This window comes from Manacus vitellinus, unplaced genomic scaffold, assembly GCF_001715985.3.
Source record: "Manacus vitellinus isolate BGI_N305 unplaced genomic scaffold, ASM171598v3 scaffold_39_pilon, whole genome shotgun sequence".
NCBI lineage: Eukaryota > Metazoa > Chordata > Aves > Passeriformes > Pipridae > Manacus > Manacus vitellinus.
This window is the reverse complement of record NW_021940534.1, coordinates 2657898-2681926: the sequence shown is the minus strand read 5'-3', so window position 1 is coordinate 2681926 and position 24029 is coordinate 2657898. Positions and strand designations below refer to the sequence as shown.

The window sequence follows — 24029 nt, the reverse complement described above, 5'->3', positions numbered from 1 at the left end:
TGTATGACAAACACAAGACCTACAACAGGGCTGAAGAAGAATGGAAAGAAAATCTGAAGATGGCCTAGGGCACAGCTCACGGATCTCAGGTCAGAACAATCATTTTACTTTGTCACAAAATTATACTTAAATGCGATGTTTGTAGAAATAGCAAAACACCCTAATATCCTAATAATAAATTTTCTTATCACAGCTTCTGAGGTACCAAATTGAAGTGGCAAAATAATTCATCCATGGCTGATGATAAGCTAGTTCATTAAAGACAAAGAGAATTCCAATATTTCTAAAATTTTATTTTAAATAAACCTTATTTGAAGATCAACTACATGCAGTACCCTAAAAACTGTATAAATCAAGTAACATTCACAACTCATATCACACCCTCACAAACTCAACAAAGCCTGTTTTCCACTGATGGCATGAACCTTATTCTGTCTCAAACTGAAAAACATTTCACATAACGTCAGAAGTTTCAGCATTATAGCTTGAGGATATTAGTGACCATCCAACTATACCTAACAATAATGTGACATTTACGCACAAGCATGCAGCTGTTCTGGTTTTGTCAAAGAAACATAAGGCCATAATTGAGCTTTTATGTAATGCTGAGAATAACTTTATTTGCCTATAATAGAACATGAATGAGGTACTGCAGAAAAGGAAGGCTCTTGTAAAAAGCACTTTTTTTTCAGGTGAAATTACAACAGAAAAGAGGCAGTTTTCTTCCTTTTAAAAGAAAGGTTTAACAGTGATCAAACTCTCTTGTGTTAAATATATCAATTGGCATTGATAGAAGAACTTGATTAATTTCCTAATATAGGTACGCAACACTTTTCTCCTGCCCTTCCTCTGCACTACAGACAACACAGACAATCCTTTCTAGGTGAATTCTGGTGTACCTTGGCAACTTTTACACTAATTATTAATTTCTGACTATCATCCAGTACAAATAAAAATTATTTGCTTCTCATTGGATGAATTTTGTCACCTTTTAAGAACAGTATTTTAACTTCTAAGCAGAATTGCATGCAATGAAATGTTTTACACACAATACTCGTTTACTTTTTCAAATATTTTTATGAATGCCTTAAAATTATGGCTTGTCCTTGTTGCAGCTTTAACAAGTCGTGTGCCTTGCCTGCGTGTCAGTTGGATTAAAATATATTCTTCTGAAATTATGAAGTCTTTAACTTGGAATTATGAGGAACAGATAATTTTTTCTAAATATCGAAGATGTATTGACCTATACTACAGCAATATGCCCAACTCTTCTGCATTGCTCAACATTTTCAAGCAGATACAAATGTATAAAGAGACAAAATACTTACCTTAGGTGGTTTTCTAGATGATTGGCAAGAAAATCAGCAATGATGACAAGAAGCATGAATATACCATTCACATAAAGAGAAGGCAGCAAAAAAAAAAGAAAAGAAACAAAGTCAGTGAATGTCATCACTATCTGAACTTTTTTTTTAATCCACAATGAATTTAAGAATAATCAGATCAGAAGATATTTAAATGACATATCACAGATTTTTAACCAGTAAGTACTTAATTACTAATACAGTCCCACATTAAAAATAAAAGAAAAGGTCAGATTCTTTATGGATATAAAAATCAAAGAGAATTGAAATCCATAAAGTAGACGAGAACCTGTTTTGTCATGGAAGTCGACGCACAGCCCATCTTTGGTGGCAAGTAAACTGAGCCTGCAAACTGGCAGACCAAGGTGCCAGGGTGAAGCCCCACTGACTTCAGCAGTGCTACACATGCATGACCAAGGTAAGAGACAAACAAATGTTTTTTGTGGAGATTATAGAGGTGTGAAAAAAAATAAACCTGTGTTCTCCCTGGCCACTGAAAACCTACACAGAGTGTAAGAAACCAATGCAAAAGCACCATTATCTTTCATTGCACATAACTATAATGAGTGCTGTCAGAAATAAAACAGGGACTACAAATCCCTAGTCTGAAGACACCAGCTCAGAGTACTTCAACTTGTCCTTAAATGCATTTATCCTTATGCTGGCAGCCATATGGCCACATTGTAAATTAAATCAGTTTGAGGATTTTTTGGTGGGATTGGTTTCAAGTGAGATCACTGCACTGTTTCATTATGCTGCCCTGTGCTCATTAATGGCAGTGCAAGAGGGAGGTGAACATACAGTGCAGAATTAGACTGACAAGCCATTCATCAAAACCACAACCTGAGGCATATGTTTAAATTATATATTAAAATAAGCCTGAAATGATACACAGAAGAAATTTCCAGTTGCTCTTCACATAAGGGGGGAAAAAAGCATGGAAGAAAGAAGGAAAAATAATATGGATGAAGACAAAAAACACAACCAGAAAGGTCTACAGACAAACAACACAAGCAGAGAACACTGTAAGGTTTATGAGATAAGGGTATGGATGAAAGGTATTAGCAACAGACATACTACACAAAATTCAAAGATATCAAGAGGCTACACTTTCACTGCAGAAACACGTGGGACCAAGCCACACTTTCATCCACCAGACTACGCATACCAACTGCACCAAGTTGGGAGGCGGAGGTGGGGGGAAGACAGAAAACACTTTGAGCAGTTTTCTCAGCAACCCACAATACAAGAGCTCAGCAAAAGATGCCAAAGCGACGCAAACCCACAAACACATCTTATGCAATCTTTTCTGCCTACTCTCAGCTTGTACCTTAGACGACATGTCTGCCTGAACCAGAAGTTACATATCTGGTACACAGTACTGGTGTAATGCAAACATCGTTTGCCTCTGAGCTAAACCACTTGCTGCAGCTTTACCCTTTCATTACTGGTCACTACTCAGGCTCAGTCCACGGTTAGCTCATGTACAGGTGGCTCAGAACTTGTGCAGAATGCACTCTTATCTAATTGAAAAATACATTTAGTTGTACTCTGCATATTTTCATTTTAATCATCGTTTTCAGATATGATGCAAGTCCAACGTTATCAGCCTGTCCAGACAGAGTCCCAGCACCAGCTCAAAACTTTGAAAAGAAATTCCTACTGAAAGAAGTCATCCAAGGTCTTTTGGAAAGCTTCTAAATACACTCGTATCTTGAAAAATAATTCCAGAATACATCAGCTTTCTTAGAGAATTCCTGATAAGACTGCTGTATGGCTTCAGTGGAAGCCCTAAACAGTTTAGTTGAAGTAAAAACCAACACAAAGTTTATCAACTTCTTTTTTTCTTTTCTGAGATCATTCTTATAAGCCCTAATTGGAAAAGGTATGGAACACAGCTGAAGTAAACAAATGGTTTGACACATTTCTTAAAATGTTAACTGAAGCAACATAAGCCACTACCTTTTTGGAAGTCTCATCTTACTCTGCTTTGATGTCCATCTCAAAAAAAGCGTAATAGCCACTTTTTAAAGTCCTGGTGGACAGCGGAGCTTCCCAGTAGCATCACTGATCTCAGGGGTTTCAAAGCACAAGGAGCCGCAGCTTCCTACCATAATGTCACATCCTGCTGCTCCAAACTCTCAAGACCAACTTAAGCAACTCCCAACAACTCCCTGCATCACCAAGAGCAATATGATCAAAGGCCTCTGGAATAAGTCAGCTATATTATCTCACAAGATAGATTTTTAAGCTATTTGGAAATTCCAGCTAACCAACTCAGTGTAACCATTATCCTGGCAGTGATTCAGGTGGAGACACTCCAAAATACTTACTTCAATCAAAGAACTCAGACTAATAAATAAAGAACCGTGTACAGTTTACCAGAAATCACATCTGTGGTAGCTTAAAGATGTGCTATAAATCCCTGCATTACCCTCAATCAATTTTTCACATACTTTTTTTGGTCTGTTTTTTTATTTTATTTTAGTATGTACTTCATGGTTTCTTTCCTTTCCTAGAAACCAGCAGCTTTCAGCTTCAAAGGTAATTGAATTTGTCTCAATTTTTTCCAGTGACCACAGAAACATGGTGACTCAGTGACACAGCTGGGGCTGGGGAGGCAGGGACACACACACAATACATGTCGGGACAAGAGACCAAAGATACAACAATTAGAATGTTCATTTCCAAGAATTTTTAATTACATGTCTAATCATTCTTAGTGTCAATGATAAGTAATACCTTTTGAGTGACAACAAAACCTCCTCTAAAGTGGACAGTCAGTATACACTTCAGGACATTATCAGAGTTACCTAACCTTTTAATGCATCTGCACAACAACAGATTTTGGTTTAACCTGATAGGCATCTTCAACCTGCACTCTCAGACAGAAGACTGACTTTTCTCACACGCCTGGAACTCAAAACCCAAGTAAATACCATCAAGAGCCTGGAAAATATTCTCATAGGCCAGGAGAAAAGCATGAATTTCAATGACCACAAAGCTTCCGAACTTGCTTCTGCCTTTGTCCTTAAGCCATCATGACTTTAGTAAAATATCACTAGAATGATTTGCCAGCTTTACCGAGTAGTGTGTCTGGTGTTGGTATCTACTCAGGCTTTATCTTTCACAACAGTACTAAGCCTCTCCTGTCTTGCTTGGCTAACACACTAAGACCCCAGACTGGCTAGGACCCCAGACTGTGTAGCCACCTAAAATTTTAAGCCAGAAAAACAGTTTATAGAATGTGCGAATGTAAACTTCTTTTCCTGTTGTCCCTTGCTAAAATTAAAAATGCTTCTGACATTTGCCAAGTGACTCACAAAATGTCAGTTCTCATGCTCTATGTCAGAACATGAATGAGAAGCCTTCTTGACTGCATTCACAGTTTCTCCTTAACAACTACCCCACTGCCTGTAACAGCACACCATGAGAGGAGTGCACTTTGCTAGTAGTTTAACAACAGCAAAGGTTGTTTCTTCTTTTTTATCTTTTTAACTACCTACATTCTCCCCTAGGAGTCTTCTTTTGTCATATAGAAAACTAGTCCCATGCAATAAGAAGCAATAGAAGACACTCTTGCACTGTGAGCATCCAGAAATGTGTGATACTGTCATCTTAAAGACTTCATAACTTTCAGAATGAGAACTTTCTTGTCCCTTAGCTAGTGTTGTCAGCATTTCCAAGCAAATGTCACTTCTACCAGAAGGAAAAACATTTTATAAATCAAAAAAAACTTAACAGAATTGTTTTTTCTCTCTATTGCATATAATGGGGTTTCATCACCCCACCCGCTTCTCACCCCCGGTTAAGAAAGTCACCTTCAGTAGGGACAAGGTACGATCAAAAACAAGAACGTGGGTGTAAAACCTGGTACTCCACATTAAAGGAGACAGAGACCAGGGCATCTTTGAAAAACAGGTCTCAGATTATTTAAAACATTCACCCAGCCAAATTCATCTCCAATTCAGTTGTTCTAAGAAGCCAAGTAGGTCACAATCATATTATAATGATTTCAGATTTTGGATAGTATTTAGTGGGATTTTTCCTTTCTCACATTAGTTAATCAAGATGAAGCAATCATAACCAGTTATGTTAAATAACCACACATAGTATCTACGAATGAATGAATCAGATGACTTTGCAGCTCTTGTAAGCTGACTATACCAAAAGTCATCATCTAAGACTAAGTTTGAAATCCCCTTTTGCTCTCACCACATGTGCAACCACAGCAAATTCATGGTACTCACTGATTTCCCAAATATATAATTGTTTACATTTAAGTGGTTACATAGTCATTGATGCACTCTTCAAGTAACTGGTCAAAAGAATTATTACAAGCAACTATCAGTATATGAGACAAGGGAGAAAAGTCTTCAGGTTTTTATATGATGAGTTGAAAAAAGTCTTCCTCTCTCCTCTGGAAGTATAAAGATGAGCAAATTGAAAAGATCATTGTGTTAAAAAATATTATTTCTTACATTTCACTGCTTTAGCACCTCTGGAATCTAAAGACCAGTTCGTCAAAACAAATACTGTAGTAATTTTAAGTGGTTTTAAATTTTGTTTTGTTTTCTAAAATCAGGCTGCCTTACAACTCAGGTTGAGTATATCACCAGCAGTGTGCGTTTGCCTCACTCAAAGGCAGAGTGCAAGGAAACAAACCAGTGGCAGGACCATCAGAACAAGTGTACCTCGCTGTCTGGGATAGAAGTAACAGCACTGTTTGTTTATGCACGTGTAGGAAGCTTTCAGAGTGGCTGCAGCACAGACAGCAGACACTCAGTACTCCTAACTGCAAACAATGTAAATTATGTAGAAGCAGAGAGATAGTGTTTCTCCTATCTTTCACAGTAAGATCATATAGCTCTAGGAACCTTCCTTGTCTCATGGTTTATCACTACAGGCTGTTACTTGCAGGCTTGATACCAAGCATGTTAAAAAGTGTGGCTATATATTATTGATGGACACTGTACTAAACTACCTAGGAAAAGATCACAGGTTGCCACAGTAACAGTTTCAGATGAAACTGTTTCAGATTATATACTGCAAACTACTGGTAGTATACCATTTTCTCTACAAAGAACACAGAAAAATGACATTCATTTGCCCATTTCCCCCATGAATTTTCTAAATGCAGAAGGAGACTGAAGTAGATGGCAGGGGTGATGCTCTTAAAGGGAACAGCATCCCACCTTTGTGCTTGTCTGGGGCACCTCCTGTACAGCCAACTAACAAAGCTGGCACCACAATTAAATACCAGGATTCCTGGAAGAGTGACTTTACATACTGTGTGAGCACACATATGTACAAAAATATAGATAATTAGTTATTTTATATTCTTGCACAAGGTATCTATTTAATCCTCCTACCCAGCAAAAGTCTGCTCTATGGACAAAATAATCCTTTGAAGAACAGCAAAAGGAAAGCATTTTAACAAGCAAAGCAATTTGAGCAAGTGCCTGCATAATAAGGTAGTAGCTGATCATAATCAGAAACACCACGAGAAACAGATGCATACTCTAATAAGTTGTTCTCACATGCTTAATAGAAACCTACTATGCTAAGAGAAAAGTCAGACACCAAAATCAGAATGACAAATACTGCAGTGCAAGTTAAACAAAGTAGACATTACAGTAGCAGAGTGACTTCCATGACAAAAAAGAAGAAAATGCCTGGATATTTCACCATAACAGCGTTCCACTCCAAGCACCGAAGTTCATTTACTACAGCAATGAAACCACAGGTTATGAAACCAACACAAGCTTGTTAAAGTAAGTGAAAGGCATTATATTCTGACATTTACAACAAGGAAAACAGAAAGTGACAACTGTCCAGGAACATTATTAGTCACTACTTACCTTTGCTCCCAAGTTCTGACTATTTTTACTACCCAAGGCATTATTATTCCAATGCCAGCAATTTGTTGACATGAAGTTCAAGTGTTTCTAATCTTTACACACAAGCCTTGGTGTCATGTAAAAACTACTACTGACAGCCCAAAAAAGGGCTGACACCTATCCTATATGCAACAGCACACCACTGTGCAAACAGCAGTTGGCTTAGGAGAACAGTCACCACCCAACAGCAGAAAGGTTCATCTCTCCCTCAGCTAAAAAACTCACCAAAAAATAATCTGAATGCTTTCCTATACAAAATAAGTTGGAGGGGGGAGTATGTTTGGGTTTCTTTTTTAAATCCCATTTCAGTTAATTTACTTAGTTTTATTGAAAAGGCAAAAACTAACTAAAATTGTCATTCTGCTCTGAGATCAAAGAGCTCTGCTGCAATCCTGACTTCTTAGACTCCATGTAGAACCTACCGCGTTAAATACTCTATTTTCCCCAAGTCTTTAATCATACTCATTCAAAACTTATCCAAGACTCTAGTTATTGTAATGAAAACCTGCTACCCCAATCACAATTACAGCGTAGCCACAATCACAAGTATACCAAGGCTGTTCTTATTAACATCCAACTAGACTCATAACAAAAAGGTAAAAGAATGCAAGTCTACCTAATGTTCCTAGCAAGGGTAGATACACTACCAAGTTCTCCTGATTCTTTTAAAACAAGTCTTTCCCCCTCCTTTCCAATTAAACTGAATGCACAAGAAACTAAACAAGGAGATTTTTACTACCTAATCAGGTTTAGCTAATCAAGATGAGGAAATGAGGCAGGGGAAAAAGAATCTGATCTCAGCACCCAAGATGTGTTAGCTCTTAAAGTTAGTCTCCAATGAATGGTTCTTAGCCTGAATGCAATGAAACTGCTGTCAAGAGTTCTGGAAAGTATGTGAAAACACATTCTATGAATGTTAATAAAACTACAGTGGCATTTCTCAGGCACCCATTATTCTTATTCTGTTGCATTTGCTACTAGTGCTCTCGAGGAGAAAACACCCCAAGCATTAACTGGCGTTTCAACTCTGTGCACAAACTCTATTGAGACTCTCACACCCAACCAGTCACTGGAGTCAGCTACTCGCAGCTATTAACCACCTCCTAAGTTCTCCAGTGTCAATGGAAAATGTTCCCTTTCAGCATTACCACTTCTTTAAAATTCCTTCAGAAATGCTTGTAAGAACCATCAAAACATCAGTGAGGATATATCCCCTGTGGAGGTAGTGCTCAAAGCTATTTGAAAAATACATTGCTATTTTATCACTATATACAGTACTTAATCCACGGCATATTGCCTTCAAGGGCATGTGAAGGAAATTTGATAAGCAACACAGTATTTCATAAATTAAATTTGGTTTTTGTTAGTTTGCTGGTTCAAAACTGAGGCACTACAATTTGCTAGAAAGACATATACAGAGCAATCAACAGCTTCATTGGAAAGGGTCAAGACAGAAGATCTCTAGTCAGTGGCAAGACTGTGGACTAGAAAGAACTAAATTGTGTTAACCAAGTAACTGGATCTGAACCTTGTTTTTAACACATTACTTTCCTCAGTAAACAGAAAAAAAGAGGAAAAAAATCACTCTTTTTATGGAAGGTAAGCATATTTTTTTCCTACTGAACCAGGACAAGGATATATTTGAGAAGTTACTGAAGTTGGAGGTACACCAGTCTTGACCATGTGTTCAAGCTGGACAACAGACAAGAACCCCCAGGTCTCACTGTCACATTCCTTTACCACAACATGGAAAATTATCATTCAATTGTCATCTACTTTATTTTACTAACGAGATTTCAAGAGAGATGCTAATTGGGTTTGACACTTCATCCTTTCACACAGCTCTGCAAACGTATGTTAGCGTTCTTTAAACGTAACTGCAGTCTGAAAAAGTGTCTCAGATTCAGAAAAATTCACAAATTACTACTTTTGTTTCATACGAGCATGAATATTAAATGTCAGAAAGAAAAATACTGTTCATTAACTTGTATTTAAAATTAAAACTTAGATTTGATGACAATACACATTAGCAGAGCAAATTCCATCCCTTCACTCAAAAACATTTTCTATCTCAGCTGGTTGCAATACCAGCTGCTTTGGTGACTTTGAGATGACATTATTTGCTTAACAGACACAACTACTACCATTTGCCAGAAAGTGGACACTCTGCAGAAAAGATGACGATAATTCATGGGATAAATAAGGTTTATTGTGTGGAACAACGTATCAGGAACACAAACTCAAACCAATTCTACATAAATAGACAAAGGGAATTGAGCTGTTGCTGCACCAACACTTAAAAGTACTGAGACTATTCTTGTATAGAAGTCATACAGGCAGGACCTCTGGAGAACTTTTCACTGTTCTCTAAGCTTAGGCAGTAGCCTAGTCAGCTCCAGTAACCATGAAATGAACCACAAAAGTTACCCAAAGGCTAGAAAAATTCTTCAAAGTGTGTGCTCCACGTTTATCAGTTAACAAAAAGAGAACAACTGCCAAGGCAGGTAGCAATCTTTACAGAAAGAAGACATCAAGCATTAAGTTACTGAACCTAGCAGGGAAAGGTGCAACCTGAACTCATTTCTAGAATTTGATAATATATCATTCCAAGCATTGAAGAGTGGTAATTGCAACGGCACTCAGAGATTTTTCATCTGAGAACCTCAGACAAGAGATTAGATGCCTTTCTAGTAGACAGCAGAAAGGTAAAAGAGAACATATCCTACATATCCTACACAACAAAAGAGGTGAGAAAAAACAGAATTTAACAGTGTCCCCACTCCTTCTCCAATGAGCTGTGAATTTGTGACAACTTATATAATCATTATGTTACTTCGAGCCACAAGCATTTCCTTTGTTTTACAGCAAAGCTTGAAGGCAAGACCTCTCTAGCAGGAATTATGTTATGTACTTGGTAGAAACGACAACCACCTCCTTGCCAGGTGCCATATGGTAAAATCATAAATTACAGGAGTGACAAACACACCAGACTTTATTCCAACCACTACAATGAGCACTGTGGAAAAATAAACAAGATTCCTAAATCTTCCTGGACTGAAAAATGAAGTACACACTGCTTTTGTACAACAAAATAGGCAATATTTAGACCTGCAGTAACAATAGAAGTCTAACCTCTTTACAGGGCTGAAAAAGCAAGGATCATCTTAAGACTGGATGATTTTATGTTAACAGATAACAGATTAAAAGACCCGAATTATATGTGGATCCAGTGTTGAGGAAATTCTTTTGCCAGATCTAATTTAATTCTGGTTTTATATGATGGAGAATGATAAAATCACATAAAAAAATTAAAAATTAGGAACCGGAGTATTTTTGCTATGAGGAGAGGCTGAGAGAGCGGGCACTGTTCAGCCTGGAGAAGAGAAGGCTCAAGGGGAATCTCATCAAGGTATATAAATATCTGAAGGGAGGACCTAAAGAGGAGGGAGACACAAACTGAAACACAAGAGGTTCCACTTTTTCACTGGGAGGGTGACCAAGCACTGGCACAGGTTGACAGGGAGGTTCTGGACTCTCCCTTCTTAGAAATGCTCAAAAGCCCTCTGGTCACAGTCCCGCGCTACCTGCCCTAGAGGCCCTGCTAGAGCAGTGGGGTTGAAACAGATGGCCTCCAATCTCAACCCTAAAATAAATTTTTCAAAGATATTGTGGCATACAGCAGTAGCATGAGCATTAACATAAGAGATGATCTGAAAGGTTTGCAACTCAGCAATTTGTAACCATTACTTTCATACCAAACTTGTTCCAATTTAAAAAAGCCAATTAAAAACCACCTCTAGAAATCCTTAGATGATGTGCTCCCCACACCAACCAATATACAGCAGTTTTATAAAAAGAAATTTTCAATGTAGTATAAAATTTGTGGCAGCTTAGCAACCTTCAGTGGAGTTTCACACCTGGGCTTTTATGACCAAAATTTTTTCACATCTCCAAAGAGATACAGGCAGTCTCCTGTGAAGAATATTATTCACTGTGCCCATCAAGTGATGTTATCAGGCAAGGACTGGCATCCAGCTTTCACCTATTGATTTTTTAGCAAACGAGCTGGGACAGGATTACTTTTAACATCACAGTAGCAAATTCTAGTTTCCTCTGGCAGATGAAGGGAGGTTAATTAAAATTCCTGATAAAGTATTACAATCAGTTTTCAATATAAGAAATGTCGATTTCAAAAAGAAAACGTGGGCATGACTCACAGGATCACAACCACAGCAAGAAGGCAGTTTTAGGGAGCACTACAGGATAGCATAAGAGAAACAGAAGTCATCTCAGACTTCATAGACATTGATGGCTTTTAGAAAGTCTAGAAAGAGGTCACAATATAATTGTACACAAGTCATTAATGTGATCAGTTATTAAGAACTGAAATGCATTTTCAGTATTTCCTGAAAAGACAGAAACAAAAAATTAGTTGTGTTTGTTCTTACAGCTAAAGAGTGAGATTACATCTGCCAATATATATAAGCTGGTTGAACAAACCAATAAAACATAGAGTAAGAATCTCCAGGTCATATAGTCCACAACTGTCACAGGCAATGACGCCATGAAGTCTTTTGAGAGGGAGTCTGAATAATTCAATGTTGTTCTGCCTCATGAAATGCTATTTATGGTCCTACTGTCCAGAAAGCTTTCCCAAATTTTGACAGTGAAGAAATTTAATCTTGGGTTTTTTTGGTTTTGTACCAACACTGTCCTATAATTTAACCCTTCAATCGAACTCGACTTTCTACATACGCTCTCATGTGTTACGTTTCCCTCCTAGTTCTAAGCATACACACTTCTATGTACGAGGTTCTGCAGTCCTCTAGCCATGTTGACTTCAAATCAGTTTGAATTCATATTTCTTAAGCACAGTGAATCTCAAATGTAAAGAATACTCCAAAAGTCCAAGACACTACCAAGTCCGATGCTACTCCAAAATCCAGTACTACCAAGAGTCTTTTAGAATGGCATAGTTCCTATGTCGCATTCATATTGAACTGTTTATGAAGAAACATTCATATTTAAAAACTTTGGAAAACATGGAAACAAAAATCTCTTTGCATAGAAAGCATAACTCTTTCCAGTCTTTGCTGTATTCCTTCAGTACTCTTGAACTGCCATTGCCTAGGTCTTCCATGCATTGCAAAAGGAGGAATCATGACACATTTCAGTTTGCAATAGAGATCAGAAAGGAGGCAAGAACCATAGAAATTGCTTTATTTTTGAAACATGAAGAAATGCTTTAACTAGTAAATTCTTTCTGATCAGAAACAGAGAAAGAAAAACTTTGAAAGCAGAGATTGCATCTTTAATTAGGCTGCAGGTTTTATCTCTGCAGGGGATGGGGAGGAGGAAAAACAGGTAAGGTTTCAGTTGTGTATGCTCTGTTTCAGGTCTGAGGCAGAATGAGTAAGCTTCAGACTAAAAGACATTGGCAACAGTTGCTCTAAGAATACCTCACTGTAATTGTTCAAGAGGTAGAGCCAGTTTAAGAAGTTTCTGCTCTTCTCCAACTTCTTGTTCCCAGTTCCATGCCACAGTCTGTCACATTCAGCTTATGCTTCTGCCAGACAGCTGCAAGGCGAGGGGAGTGTCAGGAGGGAGCATTAGTTTGATTTGCCATTCTTTATTTGAAAAATTATCTTCACTGGTTTAGTTCACAAAACCAGAAACCAGCTGTATCAATGCAGGGAATGTAAACAGTAAACGTCAATGTGCAACTGGGAAACACGAAACCAGGGAGAAAGGGGTGAAGCTGTACTGACTGCCAGGCCACTGCCACATCACAGGAGGGGCAGACCCTGCTTCTAACAGCCATCAGACCCTTTAATCAAGCCACCTGATGAATGTACAGCAGAAAACTCAGCAGCAGCCTAATCAGCTGCAGAACATGTGTGCTCTCACCAGCCATGGGCAGTGAGAAACTACAGGCAGAATTGACTGGTATGTTCAGGCTTAATGACCTTCAATTATTCATTTTTTTATATTAATTTATCTAACAATTTTTAAAGCAGATGGACTTTTAAAAGTGACACCATCCTGTGACAAAAGTCCACACTTTAATTATGGGCACATCTTTGTCCTTGTTCTGAATCCAGCCCGAGATAATTTAAGTCCCACCATTCCTGTAAGATAACAGGCAGTAAATCCTTCTCCTGTTGTTCATGGGTGTACAGATCTCTAACCATATCCCTTTTCCCTACTCAGTTGTCTTCTTCTAGACCAGACACTTCTTAATTTGTTATTGGTTCCTCATGTAAAAGTGTTCTATAAGTTCACTTACTGCCATTCTCTACCTCTTCCTAGTCCCAGCACACCTTTATGGAACAGGAGGGCCGGAATAAAGCACGACAGTTGAGAGCACTTTGCAGTTGCACAGAGACATGAAGTTTCCTCCCTCATTCCCTGCTATTTCCCAACATGGTTTTCCAGTAGGTCATGACAGTCTCTCACCATTTTTTACCCATTTGCTGAGCGCTAAGCTGATGTTTCCCTTGAACGAGGAAAACTCCAAAATGATTCATCTGGGAACAGGCAGTCCAGAAACCACGGCTGGGTATGTAAGGTCAGAAGAGCTTTGTGTTTCACGGAAAGTTTCATGTACCTTTTTATCATCCAGCCACAACCCACCTGAAGGTCCTCCCACGACTTTCTGTGGCTGGCGCGCCCTAACAACGGCTGCAGCAGCATCGTGCTGCCAGTATATTCCACCCTACCCATATTCAGCCCTTCATTTATAAAAGAAGAAAAACCAGACCAAGCAGACATCTCTTCAGGACTCCACACAAGATGTGCAGTGGTGAAAGACAAGATTTTAGCTAGACATATACCTCATCCCTATTCAGTCTGCCATTTTTAATTAACTGGGAGAAATTAAAAGTCACAGCCCAGTCACAGTGGCTTCTTCTCCTCCTCCAAAAAACCTGAAGCACAAGTATCAGTGCCTTGATAGCTTAAAATAACTCATTGAAACATGTAAAATTAATCTGAATATTGAATCTCTCAGAAGTCTTTGTAAAATGAAGCAAAGGAAACTTGCAGAAAGAGCATGTCCCTTCCAAAAGGAACAAAATTGCGTATGAAATCACAGCTAAGCTACGCAACCAATACTATTCACACAGGAAGTGCTGAAAAGCATTGTAGAAAATAATTAAGTCTGATTCTTAAAAATGCTATCAATACTTTTGCTAGACACTAGTTTTTTAAACTAAATTAACAATGTAGTTAATAGATATGTTAACTACAGAACTCCTTGGTCAGCTTTTTGCAATTATCTGAAATTATTATGCCATTATTAGGACACCTTTTAGGGTTGTTTGAGCAGAAAAAGATGCAGATTAAAAGAATGCAGCATTTTTTAAAAAGAGACGATACAAAAGCCTAAAACCAAAGTGACAGTACTGAGTTCTGCAATATCCTTTGACAGTACAATATCCTTCTACCTCAAGACCTGTCTGCACAATCAAATCTAAAGCTTGGGACATGAAGCAATACTCAGTACTTCTGTTTATTTGTTTAAATATGTTGCAAACAGATTTTGTGGCATCATCCAATTCAAAAGCTGCATACAAGAAACTGTACTCCAGGGAAAAAAAGCAAGGCTAGAGACAGTATTTTTGCTGCATAATCTAAAGGACTAAAAATATTTGCTTTATTTGCAGTTTTCTTCTCAACAGGTTGCAGTGGAAAATTTGACAAACATCTTAGCTTTTCTATCCCTCAGTTTCCAAATATTGAGAATCAAGATAAATATAACATACAAAAGCTTCCTTCAAATACAGCTTTCCACATCTATTATTATAGCATAAACTGAGGGGCTACATTCTAGGATTGCAATTCTGTTTTTATTTAATGTCCATTGTACTATCTCACACAAAAATGGATGTTCTTTGCATGCCCTATTGAACACACCTGTACCTTCTCCTTTGTGCAACACCTGTAGCTAACTAGTCAATAAAAAAGTAGAAAAGCAATTATTTCATGTTTAATGTGTCTTCCATAATCCAAACAGCCTCACTTTGGTAATGGAATCTACCCCAACAGATAAAACCAAAAGGTCAATATAACATTTACTCTAGTTATGGATCACTTGTATAAAAATTACTGTCAAGCTCAGCCAAAAATAAGGTAACTGCACAACATAAAGGTACATAGAATTGGTAATTTTTTAACAGAAATATAGCTTTTCCAAATGGCACTTAATCTGTATAAGATATTTAGGGTAATTACTGCAGTTACTATGACAACAGTAACTCTACTCTTGGGCAGTTACAAATAAGATACAATTTCTGTACAGCACTGCAAAAAGCATCAAGAGTTTTTTAAATCCTCTCTCATTAAAAAAAAAATAATCCTCTGGAATTTTGTATACATATATATATATTGTATACGTAAAATCAAATGCAACCTGAGCTTGTCAAACACAAAAATCATTAGTATCACATTCTACCCCAGAGGTAGAAAAGGAAGAAGGGAGAGGGAGGGCAAGTAGAAGAGAAAGATTCTTTTTTCCTTACAGAAGAAAATAACCAGTGGTTATTTCTCCATGTATCATAGTGGTAGACAGCAGAAGCGGATGGTACTCTATCTCCAACTTTTATCCCACAGGATCTTGGTGCAGCAGCACAAGCAGTAGCAAGAAAAGGTCCCCATGTACACAGTTGAAGGCATAAAGGGCCACAGAGGCATCAACAGCCCCTCAGATGAAACCTCAACACTAGACACCACTGTAGACACATGCCCTGCACAAGCATAGCTACTGCCTCTCCTGTCTCCAGGGTGTGCTCCTTCAGGGGACCACCTTTCTCTTTGTTAACAGTAGAGACATGCAAAGAGCAACCATAAAACAGCCTCTTCAAAATCTGCATTGACAAGCAATGCTGTCACAGCAGTGAGATGCTGAGCAAACAAGAACGGAGCAGCAAGATGTTGCTCTGCACATCTGTAGCCAGGAAAAATCTTCACAAAGGCTACAGTAAAAGCCTGGGCCTAATTATAAAACCCCCCTTTTTTTCAAGTGTCACATTTGCTGTTTCCCTAAGACAATTTGTTCAGGGTTATAAAAATACATCAGTCTGATAATATGATTCTACTCATCACTGGTAGGAAAAATTATCTTTTGACTAACTGACAATTTAGAAAGTATATTAAATGAGTTTTTTTAATTTATTTGGTTTTAATTCAGATGAACATTTAAAGATGCTTTTGGAGCTTTATTAAAAGCAATTAGAAGAAACAATAGGAGATGTCAAAAAGTGTTCAACTCCTCCCTCCTGTTCTCATTAAGATTACCTTGGCAATACAGACAAATTCTTTATAGCAGAAAGTAAGTGCTCAAGATCCAAAAGCTGGCAGTGAGATTTCTCAAAAGTTAAATTACAGAAGGACCAGGTTCACTTGCTTGTAAAGCCCAAGTTTCAATGTACAAAAATACTCTTTGCTATGTAGAGTTGCTGCTTCACTCCTTGCTGGATTGCAAGTTAAGCTGCTGAAATGGAGTTAGAGAATAAAGCTGAAGGTTAGTAAATATAGAAAATACAAAATTCAGCTCCTAGTACTTTACAGGACAATAACTACCAGGCCTTATCTCACTTAACCAACCAAAGATCAATATCATGAAGTAAAAAATAAGCAATTCAAACAAGAAGACAGAAAAATTCCATTAAGTACCTGACACCCCCCGCCCCCAAAATGGTATTCTTCTCCTGCCAGTTTGATTATTTTCTGCTCCTCCTTTTCTACTTTCCTCAAATGTTGGGGTTTTTTTAAATAACTGTGCTAAAGAGCTGGACTGAACCTAACAAAACTAAAGAACACTGAAACAAATTGCTGATATATTGCCAACATAAATTTTGGCCTGTATTGTTAACAGGGTCTCACTAACCCAGCTCGAAATAGTTTGTGCCTTGGACATTTTGGATTAAACTCTACTGTATTAGAGTGAACTCACAGACTGCAACATCTAAGTTTCAGTTTTCTGTCTATTCTTTGACCATTTTTCCATGGATACTTTTCAGATCCTTTTTTAAATTTCATGTGTTTTAATATTTGTTGTAGCAACATGATAATGAAATACACAAGTCACTGCAATCACAAAGCTCTTCCAAAAACATGAAGACAGAATTTATTCCACTTGCAGAGAAGGCACATCCTCAATCTCCGAGCCAAGCTTTATGTTAGGCACTAGGTACACAGCTTGGAAACAGAATTGTATAATGGAAATACTGAGAAGCTCTTTGCCATAGCATCGCTGGCAATATAAATACCCAAGATTACAAACAATATCATCATGTGAGCATTCCAGGCCAGTCTATAAATAGAATTCAGAAAGAACTGGCCTCTCACAAATACGGTGCTTCAGTACAATGTGTATCTGCTAAAAATACCAAATATGTTCAGTAACATAAGTCTGTCTGAATTTTGTGAATTAAATACCTATTTACACATCCTGTCTCATATGTTAAACTGATGATAATTGATTGGACTACTGTGATGGACTTCTGATTGAACAAGTGTATACTTCGCATGTGAGTGTTATCAGTATGTGATTTATACAGGACAAATTCACAATACTTTCCCTGATAATAAAGTTCTACTTCAGAGCTTCTTCAGAAACACATGACTAAGTGGTTGTCTTGATCAACATCAAGATTAGAATTTATGTTTCAGTAATTAACTTAGGATTCCAGCAACAAAAGCAAAAAGACATGATATTATGTCAAGATTCTTAGGGATAAGATGCTCATCTACATCTACCTACACAAATTATTAGAACATATATTCAGAGAAAATTATTTCTTGTACAAAAAACCACACTATTTCGATACCATTAATTATTTTTCCAGAAAGAGCAACAGAACAACAGATTCATACTAATGGTTACACCACGTATTTATACAATAGAGGGAGTGGACACATTCCTCAGGTAGCAGATCAGTAGTATGCAGGGTTTCAGAAACAATCAGAACTTCCTGAGAGATAATGGAAAAGATAATTCATTTATTACTCAGGATAGGCTTATTCATTTTGCTTTGCCAAAAAAGGAAGGTGCTGGACACTGTTAGGGAAGAAAATTACAATCATCTTCAAAGTATTAATGACTTTAATGTTTATCAATGGGTGTAAATGTCAATTTTAGCAATTCAGATGGACATAAAGCCAAAGAAAAAAACCTACTTTTGTGTTTCTGCAGCATGCCTCACCCCACTTGCATTCTGTACTTCAGTATACTTCTGTTACACTATCTCACACATCAACTACTTCATTCATTATAACAAACCAGTGACAGTAAAGTAGAGTGAATGAAGGAGATAAAAAAGAAAAACACAGGTTTAAACAAGTCCCAGACTATCTTAATTTGTGGGGTCACTTATGAAGTTGTGTATGCCAAGCACTTTTAAAACTTTTGCAGACCTATTACTGATGTCACCTTGGCACAGAAGCAGGCGCAGCAAGGAGTGTTCTCACTGGCAGGCAGCCCCTTTCACTGTAAGGCCCAGAACAAGGCCCGGTTGCTGCACCTCAGAAACTAGTTCTGGAGAGATTCCCAGCAAAGCACGTGACCAGTAACACACTGTGCTCCTACAGAAACCAGTGAGTAACCCAGACCCACAGCTGAGGGCCAGCGGGACATCCAACCAGCACCGCACATGCACCACAGTGCCAAGGAGTGGTGGAACCCCTGCAGAGACTCCTCCTGTTCTCATCCCTCTCCCCTCAAGCAAGAATCACTCCTCTGACTCTCTACCATTATATAGTTTTGAATGCAAGCTGCACAGATAGAAGAGTTTACTATTTAGAAGACTAGAGACTGAGTAACCTCTAGCCAAGCAGCTTAAAGAGCACTGAGGAGAAAAAAAGACCGGAGGCAGGAAACCGAAACTCTGTTTTCCACTTCTTCAGTCACCAGTGAGTTTTATTTATTTACCATACAGCATTGAAGATTTAAACTTACCAGACAAGCTATTAAGTGTGAACTGAGAAAAAACCCCAGCATAACCACAAAAGACATAGAAATCTCTTTAGATCGGTAACAATGCTGAGACAAGGCCAAATAATTTTGCAGCATCCTGGCACATTTTTATAATCTTCTGTTTAGTTGCAGCTACAGAAACACAAATATTTATAGAGACACTAGAAATAAATAGAAAATAATAACCAGATAGAATAGAAAACTAAAGCATTCTCAGTGTTAAAGACAACTAATTAAGACTCTGTGATGGACAAAGACAGAAGTGTAAATACTAATTGGTTCTTTTTTTGACAGAACCATGCACAGCTTTTAATAGAGTTTAAACCAGCTATCCTTGTAACTACATCAGTTGATGACAGATTCTATCTAAAGAAAATAAAGATTAGGAATTTCAAATTACAGATTTTATTCCTGACTAGGAAGACAGATCTGTGCCCTGTCACCAAAAAGTGCTCTGAAATACAGAGCATGTATGTAAGACAGTTTCAGTTTCCAAGTTGCATGTTGAAACAGGAATGTGCTCTTTTGTTCTATTTTTTTTCCCCTCATTTAATCATAATGAAGTCACTTGCGACATTACAACGGTTTCCAGAGCAACAGTCCAGTCAGATGTGATGAACAGAAGATAAGGGTGTGCACGGGAGAGCTCTGTAACCCACCGGTGATCTTGATGGGAAACTCAACATTCTGCAAAATTCATATTCTGCAAGAATAGCTTCATATAATAGGATCAGACTTTAGATCAACATTAAAGATATAGAAGCTGAGAGAATGCTTTTTTCCCGAAATACCTGAAAAGAATATTTAAATCATCTGCTCTGTTCCACAGGGAAAATACACAATGTATAAAAACCAAGCAGAAAAGGCTACTGTAACAAAGCATTTACAGTTGCAATAATGTCAGTGATAATCCAATGGCTGGCTAGACTCATCATCCTTCAGTATTTGGCTACAAGACTTTCCAAGAACTTAAAGACATAATGCTTTATGAATACAGAGCAGAAAGGCAAAGTCTAAGTAATAACCCTAGATCATGTCAGGTGTATGTGCCAAACAGACACAGTGTGAAATATAAGAAACAGAGGATTGTGCCTTGAAAGGCAGGAATTTAAGCATGAGAAATGCAGTCTGAATTCATCCAGAGATATACTTAGTCATATATCTAGAGACAAATAACCTTTAGGGGTTTCATGAGGTGTCTGCAATCTTCAAAACAGAGTGCTTGAAACGCCATGGATTAACCTACTCCTGTGTCTGTGTCCTGGGGCACGTTAGGTGTAAACACTGCATATTAATGCTCAACCCACAGCACAGACAACACAAAAACTGCACAGTCAGCATCATTTAGATATGCAAGACACAGGAGAGGAGCTCTTCTTTCTTATACTGTACTAATACTTAGCAGATGATTAATATTTTTCCAAAAGATTCTTCTCAGAAAAAAACATGACAAAAATATGCTGTTACATTCTCCATCAAGGCACCGTGCCTTCCTCCTGAAGGAACTGCCTCAAATCAGCATTTGAAGGAACAATTATCAACAAAAGCAATTGTTTCCTTATTGGCATTTTCTAACTATTGTCATGAAAACTAACCAGGAATTCTGTTTCAAAAGCAACCCAGTCCTTGAACAATCTTCCAGACCTTTTGTTCCCATGAGTTTCATACTTCAGGTCAAACATAACACTGAATTATAGTAAAAGGGAAGTCCCGTGGAAATGCTGCAAACCTGTGAAAAAAGGCCTAGGACCTGTATAAACAAGTGATACAACTCAAGAATATTTACTATCAAAGGCCTGGGATAAAAAACAGAGATTGTTAATTTCTCTGTTTACAAGCCAGAGAAACAAAGAATAGAGACCTCACGAAGGGGTCTAAGTTCTGAATAGTACAAGAAGTACAGGCACACAGCATTACTTCTGCTTCTACCATTACTATTGTGCAGTCTTCCAACAGAGACAAACACGAGTCTACAAAACTACAGGACTGCAAAAGAGGATGAAACTCCATGTGTTGTATCAGATCCCATAACAGCATCAACTTGAATTTAAAGTCACATTTTATCAGTTTCATGTTTTGGGATAAATAACTACAACGGACAAATTACAGTACTCTTGGTAAACTTGGTATCTTGGTCAATAATTTTCCAAAGAAGGAATAAAATCCATCCATGCTAGTCCTGGAGAGTAGCTTAGTATATCTAAATCTACTGTTACTGCAATGCGAGTAACTAGCTCCTAGTTAAGCTTTCAAAGGGACACATAAGCAAACAACTGCAAGAGAGATTTTGGAAATATATGTTTTAATTGGGGGAGCCACTAGCAGGGGAAAAAAAAATACAGGAGGATCTGGGTGAAGTGGTTGTATCCAACAAACTGAGCAGCTTAAAATTAGATTTTGCAAACCTAAAATCTTGCTAAGCTTGTTTTCAAAAAAAATTAACTGTATGGCCCACTTGAAGAGCTGTCTCAAAATAGTTTTTCTTAGAGGTCTCTTCATCACCCAATAGCAATTTTCTTCCAAAAACACATCTTGTACATGAAGAAAAAGAGAAAAAAGAAAAAAAAAATCACAAAAAAAAGAAAATGTACTCTATACATTGACTATACTTTAGCAATCTGCAAGTGCCAATTGTACTTTCATGATCAAAGCTGAGTTGTCCTCCAGAAAGCCACAGTAAAATATATACCAGATTTCCCTGAATGAAAGATTATTGTTCTCACATACCTCACAAACCTGGCACAGTCTGGAACGTGCCACCTATACCCAGCTTACCTTCACTCCTCTTTCACTCCCAACAGCAACACTAGATTAACACTGGGAGACATGCTAAAAATTCTTAAACCTCTCAGCCTTAGAAATAGCCTTCCAAACCATTACTGCAATTCAAAGCAATCCCAAAGACATATGCTTACTTCATTTTACCTGTAAGGTTGCGTGAGGTGCTGGAGATTCTGTATGCTGCTTTACAGCAGGGGAAGGCTTGGGAACAATGAAAAAGCCCATCCCTGCTCTCCAGCCTTGCTCAATTGTTTCCTTTACCCACATCCTGCAAAGAGCTCCACAGTCAAAGCAGTTATTTAATGGTTTCTTCTTTGCGATGCCATAACTGAAAAAATAGTTAAGATTGGAGGGTTTTGTTACTACTGTTCCTACACTAGTGATTTTTTTATGTTTTTATCATTCATTTCATTCCTCACTTTTCAAAGATAAAAAAAAGCATCTTTCCTGCACAGCTGTCTTGCCACCAAGTACAAAAAGTTATTTGAATTGTTGGTATTATCTGTGCAAAAAAATGCAGAACAAAAATATGAAGGGGTTAAACAGGACAAGGATACAAAATACGGAATACAACCCCCAAAATCTATGAAGACCATAAAGCATAATTAAAAGGACTTACTTTCTCATGTCTTGGGGAGGGGAAGAAATGGAATAAACTTTAAAACAGAACAAAACCAAAACAAAACCAAAAAACACCCACCACAACACACGAGCAGATGCATTTCTTCAGAGAACACACTGCAAATGATTTTTGCATTTCCAGAAAGTCAAAACAGACAAGTTACTTTCATGAACTTTTTTTTTCCAAACTAATTCCTGAAGAGCTTTTAAAAGCCATCTATTCTTCATTACTCTAAATTACTTCCATAATCTCAGAAAATTGTGATAAGGGATTTACAGCAATTTTCCCTTCCCAACAGCACGTACTGCCTTCTGACCCAATTCCAACTAAATCACCTCATCTAAGCTTCAATTTGTATGACAGGATTTTTTTCTCCAATGCTAAACACTGACCATTCTATTTGCAACCTCCTGCAGCCCTTATGTGAAACATTGCCTCTATTCTGCACCTCTGCCACAAGCTGAGGAAAATATTTCCCAACAATTCAGTCTCCACTTTTTCTTCCAAATCCAAGACACTGATGATTCTAATTTACTGTAACTGCACATACTCATTACCTGATCCATAAACCTTGTCTCTTCAAAAACACTTCACTTCTCTGCCTTCCTGAAAATAGTTTGTTATTTATTAAAAAGGTGCTTTTCTTCACATCAAGGCTGTCCATAATAATGAAATTCACAGAAATTTAACATTGCTTCAGGATTTAGTCCTACAGATACTCAATGTCTTAATAAATACTAGCAAATACATTACTTGGGATTTCTATTTCACTCCTACATGTTTGCAGCAGAGCAGTCATTTATCTTTGCCCAGTGATGGAAACCATTAATGCCGTCTGTGCTGACTCCAGCTGGTATAAGACTAATATGAAGTTCTGTTAGCTGCTTTGAGCTGCTTATTCAGCTGGCAATAATAAAAGTCAAGCTCATTAACAGCAACCTTGCATAGCAAAGTTTCTGTTTACCTCAGAGAAGTGACTAAGCATCTCCATGAACCTCTTCACCATTAAAAAAAAGCCTATTTATTTGACACCTGTTTTTAATAACAATCTTAAAAAGCATTTTTTTTTTCAAATATATCCATCCACTAGGTTAAAACTGCTTCAAAAAAATGAAATGTTGCTCTATCAAAGCAGTATGCAGTTTTCTGTACACGAACTAAAATAAATATCTAAAATCAGAGACAATTCTAATGTTGCAAGAGGCATTTGGAGAATGAGCATCAATGAAAGTTTTTCTATCGCTCAACCAGCATGTAATTAAATACTGATTCAGATTTCAAATGTCATTTTATATTTTAAACAGATGAGACAAACTACTGGAGAATATTCAAGCCATTCATCATCTTAAATACACACCAGAGAATTTTATATTCCTCTGCTTGCAAAT

The 24029-nt window shown here is 37.6% G+C and overlaps 1 protein-coding gene across 1 annotated transcript in view; it reads right to left on the bottom strand.

The window, feature by feature from the left end:
• The window catches only part of KIF13A (kinesin family member 13A), a 107632-nt gene that overhangs the window by 66129 nt on the left and 17474 nt on the right, over positions 1–24029 (bottom strand). Inside the window, exon 2 of the mRNA XM_018077650.3 lies at positions 1329–1341. Within this exon, the coding sequence (XP_017933139.3) occupies positions 1329–1341 (13 nt within the window). The remainder of the gene's footprint in view (positions 1–1328; positions 1342–24029) is intronic.